Raw genomic sequence first — 12,281 nt, 5'->3', positions numbered from 1 at the left:
CAACTACTGAAGCCCATGCTCCACAACAAGAGAAGCCACCGCAATGAGAAGCCACCGCAATGAGAAACCCACGCACCACAGCAAATAGTAGACCCCACTCGCTGCAACTAGAGAAAGCCCATGCGCAGCAGCAAAGACCCAACACAGCCAAAAATAAATAAGTAAATTTATTTTTTTAAAAAAAGAGAGCGAGATGAATCAGGGTGGCAAGGAATAAAAAAAAGAAACATATAATCCATTTTTTACACACATTATATAAATGGGTCATCTTAAACATAATACAGTGCTAAAAGTGAGAAACAAACTTTCCTCTGAAGCATAAAAAGTCATCTCAGCTGGTAAGAGGCACGAGTTTCTGTTTGGGTCCTGGGCCTCATCCTTGCCACTTTCCTGCCTGTTAGAGTTGACACTTTTTAGTCCCAGCATGGTGAGGGATGCTTTCTGAAAAGAGCCAAGATGACAGGTAGGGAGCTTTGAAATTCCAAATTCATGCACTTACAAGCGACAGATGTAGTATTTTTATAGTAGACAATAACAAAGGTATACATAGTTTTAACTTGAGTAGATATATCTGCTGTATTCATGAATATCCACAAAAATAATTCACATTTTTCCCCCTGGGATTCTACAACCTCTGTAGGTAAAGCTTAAATGTATACTCCATTTAAGATTGCTGAGCTAAAGGGACCAGTCCTAGTTTCTCTGGAGAATTCTGGGCCTTAGGCAAGTCAGAACTTGCTCCTTTGAGGTGTTGAGTGGTATCACGTTGGGAAGGAATCAAGAATGTGGGCTTAAGAAGGGAAGCTTTTCATTCAGAGCCTGAGAATTCCTGGGAGCCCCTGTGGTGGGGAAGAGAGAGTGCGGGAGCTCAGAGGCCTGGGCTTCCCGTCCTGACTGCCCCTCATCAGTGGGGTGAACTTCAGCTGGTCTCTTAACCTCTCCAAGCTTCTGTTTCACCGTGTGTCATGTGGGGATAAAAATGAAGCTGATTCATAGGCTTGTCGTTAGGAGCCAGCGCAGTGAGACGTTTGTGGAGCGCCGTCCTTCGTGTATTGTTGAAAGTGTTTATCGTGGCTCTTAAACATGTGAGGTGTGTGCTTACTGAAGTGTGAAGGCTTTTATTTCAGATTTTTATTTTGCATATGATAATTTAATGCGAGGCATTGTCTCCTTGCCCAAGTTCATGGCTCTTTATCTCTTAAAGCTGTGTGTCATTACCCAGAGAGGACCTTTTTCAGTGAGGAAGATGGCAGTGAACTAGTCCTTAGGTTGGCAGGGCCTTGCAGTAAGGAGGGTTTAAACTGGTCCACTGGCTCTCACCAGAACCGTGGCCACTGGTAGCCAAGGTTTCAAAATATACGGTGGACATCATCTACAGCTGTCTTGGACATGGATGTAGATTATACTGCAATCATCTTATTTCATAACTGTGTTTTTAAAGATGTCTCAAACCCACCAGAGTTCACTCAGAGTTATAGCCCTTTGGGAATCATTCACCAACTCTAGTGGATCTCATCCCAGTTTTCCTCTCTATCCCAGACCATCTTTCCTTTTCTAAGCTCTGGCAATCCCAGCACCGATACATGGGGTTTTCCTCATTTAAGAGAAAGTTGTGCATCCATGACGGCCATTGTCCTTGTCCTACCCTCCCTTGGACACTGACTGCAGTGGAAGCTTCGGGTCCTGGTTACACTTGTGGAGGGCCGGGGGCGGGGCACGGAAGCTCATTGTTAACGTTAAGTATTTTGAGACAGGGGGGTCTCAGGTACATCCAGGCACTTAGATGAAAGTCCCAAGTCCCCATCTATCACTTAAGCTCTATTGAGATGAAGCCTCATTTCCCCAGTATTATGGGATGGACTTCGCTTTGACGAATGAATTTATTCTGTGAACTCACCTCATCCAGTTTGTCTCAAGCCACTCATTTAATCTTTGGAGCTAGGGAAACCCAGAAGACATGTCACTCATTGCCACTTTTTTTCACTTGTCACACCAGATTTTCCTCTATGGAACAGCAAAGGTATCGTTTTTGGAGAACTGCAGTATGCTTTACACGTTGCTTCAGAAACAGAACTACTGAAATGAATCCAGGTTAATGAAAAAGTTTATCTGTTCAGTATAATGTAATGTTATAAATGTAGCAAAAATATCCTCTGAAATAGCATGAGATGGTTTTCTGCTAAAAATGAAAAGCACTCCATGTCGCTCTCTGACTGCTTTTTTTTTCTTTTTTAGTTAAAAAATTTGAATAGGTATTCCATTCACATAGGTTTAAAAATGAACGATAGTGTTTGGTTCAGTAGCACAGATACTAAAATTGGAACAATACGAGAAGATTAGCATGGCTCCTGTGCAAGGATGACATGTAAATTTGTGAAGTGCTCCATATTTTTATATTGTGTGATATTGCTTATATGTGGAATCTAAAAAAAGGGTACAAATGAACTTATTTACAAAACAGAAATAGAGTCACAGATGTAGAAAACAAAGTTATGGTTAACAAGGGGGAAGCAGGGGAAGGGATAAATTGGGAGATTGGGATTGACATATACACAATACCATATATAAAATAGATAACTAATAAGGACCTACTGTATAGCACAGGGAACTCTACTCAATACTCTCTAACGACCTATATGGGAAAAGAATCTAAAAAAGAGTGGATATATGTATATGTATAACTGATTCACTGTGCTGTACAGCAGAAACTAACACAGCATTGTAAATCAGCTATACTCTAATGAACATTTTAAAAATAAGAACCAATATGCGGTGACAAGTCTCCCTCTCACCATCATCTTTCATCTTTCCAGCTCCTGCAGTGCCCCCCTCCACGTATTAGTGTTTTCTGTAGCTCTCCAGAGTTCATGGATAAGTGTACAAGCAAATAAAATATGTTTTTATGTCTTTCCTTTGTTGTGTGTGTTTAACATAGAAGGCAGCATATACATATGGCAGGCCTTTTGTTGTTAAACAATATATCTGGGTTAGCCCCTGGAGAACCTCATCTGTTACATAGCTGTAGACTTTTCCTTCGTGTGGATATGCCATAGCCGTATGCCACGTTGATGGACATTTGGGTGTTTGTTATTTTGGAGTATTAGAAACAGTGCCACAGTAAATAGTACCTTGGGCCTGTGTCGTGTAGCCTACGTGTTTAATTTCCAGAATCGGGTTTGCTTGGGTCAAGGGTATGTTACGTTTTCAGTTTTGAAAGGTATTGCCAGGTTCTCCTTCATCGGGACTGTAGCCGTTAACTCTCTCACCAGCAGTGTATGAAAGCGCCTTTCCTCCACAGCCTTGCTGGCAGTGTTACCAAACGTTTGGATTTTTGCCAGTCTGATAAATGAAAAATATATCTCAGCACGACTTTAATTTGTATTTCTCTTATTTGACTGAAGTTGTTGAACATCTTTTCATATATTTAAGAGCCATTTGTATTTCTTTGTATGAGAATTGTCTGCTTGTGTCTTTTGCCCATTTTCCTGATGGATTATTATTTGCATTTTTAAGAACTCTGTTAGGGGAACTAGGCCCTGTTTTGTGATATGAATTGCAAATGTTTTTCTCAATTTTGCATTAGCCTTTTGACTTTTCTTGTAATTTTTTTTTTCTTTTTGCCCAACAAAACTTGTTGATTTTTATTAGTTGAATTTATCAATCTTTGCCTTTCTTTTGTGGCTTCTGGATTTTGAGTTCTAGTTAGAAAGCCCTTCCTCATTCTAGGCTCATGAGGGAAATCTCCTGCGTGTCCTGTAATACTTGGTTCCTTTTTTCCATTCATATCATTGATCTGTCTGGGGATTCATCCTGTGTGCCATATGAAGTATGGATCCAACTTTATTTTGTTACCTCTTTAAGCTGTGGACCCTGTTATCCCCAGACCAATTAATGAATAGTCCTAACATTTCTTCTTAAAATGGTCTTCAAGGTCCAGAAAGTTGGCAGCTCTTGCGGAAGCCTTAAAGAAAGCATCCCCGACCAAGGCCCAGCTGGGGTTGGAACTGCAGGAACTGGAAGCAGCGGCGCTTTTGGTTCAGGAGGAAGAAGCTGCATCGAAAGCAGGAGCCCGACGCCTTTTCGGGCAGCAGGCGCCTTCCTCCAGCTCTGAGTCAAGCGACTCGGAGGAATCAGAGAGCAGCACATCGTCTGAGACCGAGGACTCAGACTCGGAACACGAGGAGCCCAGAGGTGGTGAATGTGAGGCAGGGCCTTCCTCGCTCGGTCCCTTTGTTGAGGAAAGCAGCACGGCCCTGCTTCCTGACCATGGTGGGATGTGCAGAAGCGTGGTCCTCCCAGGGTCTGATGATGGTCAGGGACAGCCGCTCGCCTCTCCCCGGGCTCCTGGGACATCTGAGCCTCTAATCCAGGAGCTTGGAGAACAACTGGAGACTTCGGTTCAGATTTCTGAGCCCAAGGGCTCTGCTGCTGGACAGCGTGCTGAAGAGAGACAGCCGGCAGACACCCAAGAATTGACTCTGAGTGGTCTCATTCGTTATTGAGAATTACGTCAGATTTGGTTTTGTTGACCGAATGAGAATTCTTCATTTTCACTTTGTACTTTTCCTTAGTGTATACAACATTGTTTGTCAGTGAGCTAATGTTGACACCGGTCGGTTTTCTTGTTGCACCTTTAAAAATAAAGTTCTAAAGTTTTTCTTAAAGCAAAGTGTAATTAATATTTGGAGATGAGAATAACAGTTCTGCCAGAAACTCTAGAAGGTAGGGCCCTAAAATATTTTGAATAGCTTTACAGAGATACGCAGGACATACAGTAAGCCGCAAACATCTTAAGCAGATAGTGTGATAAGTGTTGACAGATACGTACACCGAATAAAACGAGTACTGCAGTTGAGATGCTGTACTTACCCACCATCTCCAAGTGTCCTCCTGCCCCTTCGTCACCCCTCTCCCACCCGCGCCTCTGCATGCCACCCACCCCCATTCCCCAGGCAATCCTCCATCTGCTCTGTCACTGTACGTTAGGTTGCATTTCCTAGAATTTAATATAAATTGAATCGTATAATATGTACTCTTCTTTGTCAGGCTTATTTCATTCAGTATAATTATTTTGAGATACGTTGATGTAGCCTGTATCGAGGTTTGGCGGTGTTTTTTTTTTTTCCATATCTGAGTAGTAGTTCATTAAATGGACATTTGGGTTGTTTCCAGCTTTCAGCTGTTCCAAATAAAGCTGTTATGAACATTTGTGTGCAAGTCTTTGTGTGGACATATGCTCTTATTTCTCTTAGGTAAATATCTAGGAGTGGAATGACAGAGCCGTATGGTAGGTGTATGTTTAACAGTTGAAGAAACCACCAAACTGTTTTCCAAAGTGGCTGTACCATTTAACACGCCCACCAGCAGCCTGTGAGAGCTCTGCTGCTTTCTCATTCTTGTCATCACTTGGTGTGGTCCATTTTTAACATTTTTACCATTTTAATAGGTGTGAAGTGGTATCTCCTGCCTTTTTTTTTTTTTTTTTTGGTCCCCCTGCCTCTCCTCCTCATTCCCCAGCCATTCCTCTATCAAGTGTTTCTTTGATCAAAATGTGTCATCTCGGATCATCTGAAAATTAAATTGCAAATTATGTCAATAAAAATATCTGCAGAATTTGGAGTTGAAAAATAATACAGAAATAATAAACAAATATTTTGCTGTACGCGGGCCTCTCACTGTTGTGGCCTCTCCCGCTGCGGAGCACAGGCTCCGGACGCGCAGGCCCAGCGGCCATAGCTCACGGGCCCAGCCGCTCCGCAGCACGTGGGATCTTCCCGGACCGCGGCACGAACCCGTGTCCCCTGCATCGGCAGGCGGACTCTCAACCACTGCGCCACCAGGGAAGCCCATATCTCCTGCTTTTATTTTGCACTTTTAAGACTTCTTATGTTGAACGTCTTTTCACACGTGTATTTGTCATCCACATATCTTTGGTGAAGTGTCTGTTTAGATCTCTTGTCAATTTTTTTAAGTTGGGTTGCTTTTCTTATTTTTGAGTTTGGAGGGTTCTTTATAAATTCTAGATACAAATCCCCAGAGGAGTCATCCTTGCATGCCTGATTATCTTTGATTGGATAAACATTGTGAATTTTACCTCGTTGGGTACTGGATACGTGTTCTTATAAATATTCTTTAGGTTTGTTTTGGGATGCAGTTAAGTTACTTGGAAATAGTTTGATCCTTGTGGGTCTTGCTTTTGTAATTTGTTAGGCAGGTCTGGAACAGTGCTCCGTCTAGGACACACTATTTCCCCGTCCTAAGGAACGATTTTCCCATGCCCCAGGGATTATGAGTGTTCCAGTCCGGCTGATGGAAATAGACACCTGTGTGAGTGCTGAGCACTGGTCCCTCTAATCCTTTCATGTGGTTCTTGCCTGGCCTCATTTATAGGCTCTCCTCTGAGTCCTCGACCCTCTCCAGGTATCTGGGGTTCTCTGCAGCTCTCCCCTCTCCCGTACTCTGTCTTGCAGACTCAGGCTGCCTTGGACTCCCCAAGCCCCCAGCTCTGTCTCCTGAACTCCGGAGTCCATTGGGTTCTACCTGGGTTGCCCCTCCCTGTGCAGCCTAGACATTCTTCCAGGGCAGTAGGCGAGGCCCTCGTACTGCTCCTGGGGTTTGTTTTCCATCCCTTGGGATCACTGTCTTTCATTGCCTGATGTCCAGTGTCTTGAAAACCGTGGTTTCATGTATTATTTCTGTTTTTCTTGTTTGGTTATGTCAGGAGGGAAAATTCATCTGGTCCGTGTTACTCCATCTTGATTGGAAACGTAAGCCTCCATTAATAATTTAAATGTGAATTTTCCTACTTGAGTGTAAGCTCCTAGGAAGTGATGTCGGTGTCGTGTCTTGTTACCACTGAATCATCAGTGCCCATATTCTCAGAGCTCCATAAATATTTGCTGAATGAATGAACAAATGAAATAAACCAATTTGCTTTAGGGAGGAAATGAAATGAAATCTGATATGTATTAATCCCAGTAGCATTTTTATTTCAGGAAAGGGTATGATCCCTTTTACTCTGGGTCTGTATAGGTTGCAAGTATTTGTATTTCCACTATAAATTCCAGTTTGTATTAACAGGATAGTTGGGGTGACTGTGCTATTTGACACACATGTTAACTCCTGAACACCATAACAGCTTTTTTAGAATGTGTTCAAGACTTTTCTCAGGCTCCCCAGAGACCTTCAGAATCCCTGTGACCATTGAAAATGCATTTCCCCTCAGTAGCACATGACCTGAGGCCAGTTTGAAAATGCGTTATCTGTTATTCCCCTCATTTACTTCCACTGACGTCAAGTTGAGCAAACCCACTCTTGTCTAAAAGTTTAAAGCCATGGAAATTTCTCCTTCCATCACCTTCTGTCCTTACTTAGGAATCTAAACAGGATCTACTTCGGTGAGAATTGTCTTGGGTAGAAAAATCTGTTACTCTCTTCCTCAAAGGATGGGCAAACATGATCCTTCCCGGACATCCTCAAAGCAGAGGAACTCGCTGAACGACTCTCATGAGTTTTAAAAACAATGTGAGCGAGCGCCTTAATTTTACATTCCATGTCTGCCGTGTTACTTTTACCCTTTCTTTGTTCTCAGAGGGTTAAAGCTTTGTGATATCGCATTACCCTGTCTTTGTTTAAGATGAGTTAAGAACACTATACCATGTCTGTAACCCAAAACACATCCAAGGGTGCTGCCTTGAATTTTTTTTTTAACTAGATGACCTGCCAGGCAACTCGAGGGATTTCCTATAACCATATGCATTTCCCAAGAACCCTGGGTGATGGAAGAAAAAATAAAAAGTTAGGGAAAGCACAGAGAGGAGACCTCAGCAGCTGCCTAGCTGCAGCTCAGTGGCAAGAACCAGGGCCTCAGGGCTGAGGAGACAAGGCGTTGAGTCCCAGAGCCATAGTTCGGAGGTACGCCAACCTCTGAGCCTCTCCCTTCCTCTTGGAGATGGGAATACAACGACTTTTTTTGCTTATCTTACAGGATGATGAGACTGCATGTTCAAAACACTTTATCAACTGGAAAGTATTAAACCAGCATCAGAGTTTATTATTATTGTCACACTCCCCAGTGCTGCACAGGGCTCTTTTCAGCTACCTGACAACAGGTTTCCGGGGGAGCCAGCCCTTGGAAAATGAGAGCCCTGTCAATCGCTTCTGAGGCGTGCTTGTGGTTAAAGTCTACACAGTTCAGCAGATTAGACAGAAATATCAGTTACATCAGTGAATCACAGCACTGCCTCATCTTCTGGGCGGGCATTATCATTGACCTGTTTTCTATGTTCTGTCTCTTCTCCCATTATCCTTGAAGAATGACACAGGGCCTCACCGTGGACATCAGTTTTAGGTGCCAGGGACTACACTGATACCATCTTTCACTGGCACGGGATTAATTTACAAATGACACAGGGCTACTCCCTACCACATTCTAAATTGGTTGAACAGCTGGGGGGTGGTTTTCACACCTGCTAGTGAAAAATCCATTTGGGTTGCATGGATCAAATTCTATTACCAAGAATTGGGCATATGAGAGAAAGGATCAAGTTTTCTCAGCCATAAGACTTTATAAAATTCTTCTAAATCAAAGGGAACTCCTGGATATCTATTTTGTTATAAGGAGATTTTTATTTTCTATCTTGTAACTAGAAATTGACCCACATAGTCAATGGTGACAAAAGATACATCTAAAAGAAATGGAAATGAATGAAAGACAATATAGGAAGGAAACTCTAGGCAGCTTTAGAGTTGCCGCTGTATTAAAAATATACCAACTCTTCAGAATATATTAATTATAAAATCTTGGAAGATGTAGACATCCTCTTGTATAAAATGATCTGTCATGTAATGTCATCGCATGTCTGGTAGATTGAAGTTAAAGCTTCATAAACACAAATCTCTGTGACTGTTTGGTCAGGTGTCTCCATGAAAGCAAATCAGAGATTGCAAATCTTCCCTTAACATCATTCTATCTAAATCCCCGATGGAGTTTTTGTTCGTGATGGGCTGCTCCCTTTCCCGCCCATTTTCTAAGTGTGTTATGTATAGTTTCAATCTATAGCAAATGAAGGAAACATTGATTAGACTTGATTTAAGGCAGCAAGTGATAAATGCAGCTGGAAATTGATTCATGCCTCTCCAGTGACTGGGGCTCAGCCATCCACAGTTGACACAACTCTTGTCTCAAGGCTGGAGAAAACAAACAGGGAAACACATGTCAAACAGATAAATGACTCGGCTGTTTTGAACTCTCTGCAGAGGCCATTTGTTTCCCAGATAAGGAAGACTGCTCTCCAAAGTCATGAAAAGATAAGCTGGAGGAAAAGGATGAATGTGGGAGCAGATGCCTTAGCACTTGGAAAAAAAACAAACAGAAAGGATGTACCTCCCAGAAGAATCTTGCTACGTGAATCCGCTTTCCTTTCCCCCCAGAAAATGCTGGAAACAGCGATTTGGCCACGCGAGCCTCGGTCCTAGCTGGGACCACATGCTGAAGGCTCTGCCTCTGGTGTTTTAGGTATTCCAAGTGGTAGGCCATCGTCTCTTAAGCTCTTTCCAGGGGGACATTCCCCACCTCTTGCTGGAGTGAGCATTCAGGGGAAGGAGTAGCTGAGTGACTGGAGAGCCCTGCCTATAGTCCCATCTAGCCTGAGGCTCCAGCAGTTTCACCACCAGCCCAGAGACTCCCCGGAAAACAGGAGCCCTACTGCAACCCAGGGCCTCCCGTGGAGCCTCACCTACAGCACAGAGTTCCATATTTACTGTCTTTGTTTCCATACGTGCTGTGTCTTCCCACCTCCACCTGTTTGCTCGTGCACTGCTTTCTCTTCTCCCTGTGAGTTTGCCCAGATTGGCCCATGCAAATGCCACCTCCTCCAGGAGGTCACCCTTCATTCTTCCTGGCTGGAAATAATTTCCCTCCCCTGAACTCCCACTGAATCAGGCCAGGTCCTGCTGGAAGAGCCTGGAATCCAAGGAAAGCCGAAGGGATTGGAGCAGGGAAGAGAGATTCCTACCAGGCTGTCCCCTAGGGCAGTGGGTTCCAGAGTTCTGTATTCAGACTTCTGTAAAATTAAAATTAGAAACAAGAAAACCAGAGTGGGGGGCAGGGAGGAGTACAAGGCTGCCAGTGGTTAATTTTGTTCATGGATGTACACAGGCCATATTCTACTGAAACCATGCTTCCACACAAACGTGTTAGCATCAAAAATGTAAAAGGACCTTTCAGAATAATAGTCCTCTAAATCCAACACGCTTACCTACAAGAAAAACTCTCTCACCTGAGAATCACAGTTAACTGTTTGGCATCTGTAGTTCCAGTCTTTGTGTATTTGTATACAGATATATACCCACATTAAAAAAAAGTTAGAATCATGCACTACATAAATTGTAAATCCATTTTTTTCTCTTAACAAGAGGTCATGACTATTTTCATAAGTCATTGAATAACCTCCCCAAATGAGGCTTTTCCTAGCTGCATTGATGTAGTCTTATTGAAATGGAAGAGATTACTCTCAAATGTAAATTGTATTAATCAGAGTTTTCCTGCTGTGTAGTGTATTAGCCAAGCATGGGCACCTAGATTCTCTAGGTACTTCCTTGGCAACTTTCCCTCAGTTGCATTACTGCAGCCTGGTGTATTTTATAGAAAGAACACCCTTGAATTAGAGAAGGGACAGGATTTTCATAACATCCGTCACTGTGGAGCCACTGCATGGTACCAAGCTCTGTGCTAGGCTTGTCTTGTCCTAAGCATGTCAAAAAGGGCCTGTCTCCCCGTCAATCCTTCTATAGGCATAGACCCGCCGGTGGGGGCAGTTCTGGGTATGTTGAGACCAGGTAGCTCTGTTCTTAGCTGACTGGATCGGGCTTGAACTTGACCCAAGGTGGGATCTGCTAGTCTGGAATGCTTTATTAAAACCAAGGATTCTCGATTTTGGCAACACCCTTGGATCATCTGAGAAACTTTAGAGAAATACTGATACCCAGTCTTCTCTGAAGACAATGGAATCAGAGTCTCTGGGGATGTCTAAACAGGCAAAGAGTGGAATAATAAGATTCCTGTGCGATTTCGGCTTTCGGCTCAGAGGAGGTCAAGGTGCGACTTTCTTCGGTCCTCCCAAATCCGGGTTCATCTGACACCAGCCGCCTCTACCATGCCGCCTAAGTTCCACCCCAACGAGGTCAAAGTCGTGTACCTGAGGTGCACTGGTAGGGAAGTCAGTGCGACATCTGCCCTGGCCCCCAAGATGGGCCCCCTGGGTGTGTCTCCAAAATACACTGGTGATGACATCACCAAGGCAACTGGTGATTGGAAGGCTCTGAGGATTACAGTGAAACTGACCATTCAGAACAGACAGGCCCAGACTGAGGTGGTACCTTCTGCTTCTGCCCTGATCATCAAAGCCATCAAGGAACCACCAAGAGACAGAAAGAAGCAGAAAAACATTAAGCACAGTGGAAACATCACTCTCGATGAGATTGTCAGCATTGCCCGACAGATGCTGCATCGGTTTTTAGCTAGAGAATTCTCTGGAACCATTAAAAAGATCCTGGGGACTGCCCAGTCTGTGGGCTGCAGTGTTGATGACCGTCACTCTCATGACATCATAGATGAAATCAACAGTTGTGTGGTGGAATGCCCAGCTGGTTAAGAACTGCAAAGAAAAATAATTTAATAAAGTGTTATTTGACAAAAAAAAAAAAAAAAAAATCATGCTCTTAGAAATCTGCACTGGGAAGTGCAGAGGGCATCAGGCCCTTGGCAGCAGATGTTGAGGGTGAGAGATGCATTGAAGGGGATCTGGAGTTGGTCTTGCAAACTCAGAGAGGAGGGCAAAGAAATATGAGTTTAGGAGGATCTATGCAGTGGAGAAAAGATACAGCAGAGAGGCATGAAGCTGTTAAGAGGACCCAAGAGCAGCCCTGGACCCCTACACCACCCCCTCACCAATTCCAGTTCCATTAGGCTTGACTGTATGCCTGTGCTTACTCTTTGAGATCAGAGAGCATCCGTTTCCCTTATTGCTGGTCAAATCAGAGGTCTTTCTTAAAGTAACAGGAAACCTGAGACAGCTGCTTCAAACTGTAAAGAGGGTTTATTAGTTCATGATGAAAGTCCGGTAATAGCGTAGATTTCAGGAGAGGCTTAACCCAGCTGCTGACTTTGTAACCAAAGCCCTGTTTCTTGTGGTTTGTCTGCTCTACCATCCTCAATGTTGACTTCATCCGAGTTTGGACACCTCTCACATCCCAAGGCGGCTGCCAGCAGCCCCTGCAAC

General features: G+C 43.6%; 1 protein-coding gene and 1 pseudogene across 1 annotated transcript in view; both read left to right on the top strand.

The window, feature by feature from the left end:
• SHQ1 (SHQ1, H/ACA ribonucleoprotein assembly factor) overlaps window positions 1-4,476 on the top strand; it is an 89,766-nt gene extending 85,290 nt beyond the window's left edge. The window contains 2 exon segments of the mRNA XM_007447667.1: window positions 3,932-4,435; window positions 4,437-4,476. Coding sequence (XP_007447729.1) covers window positions 3,932-4,435; window positions 4,437-4,476 — 544 coding nt within the window.
• Window positions 4,477-11,078: 6,602 nt separating this feature from the next.
• Window positions 11,079-11,654, top strand: LOC103080450 (60S ribosomal protein L12 pseudogene; annotated as a pseudogene).
• Window positions 11,655-12,281: the final 627 nt, after the last annotated feature.

Source organism: Lipotes vexillifer, unplaced genomic scaffold, assembly GCF_000442215.2.
Source record: "Lipotes vexillifer unplaced genomic scaffold, Lipotes_vexillifer_v1.1 scaffold1008, whole genome shotgun sequence".
NCBI lineage: Eukaryota > Metazoa > Chordata > Mammalia > Artiodactyla > Lipotidae > Lipotes > Lipotes vexillifer.
The sequence above is the reverse complement of the archived record's forward strand: the minus strand, read 5'-3'. Positions and strand labels throughout refer to the sequence as shown.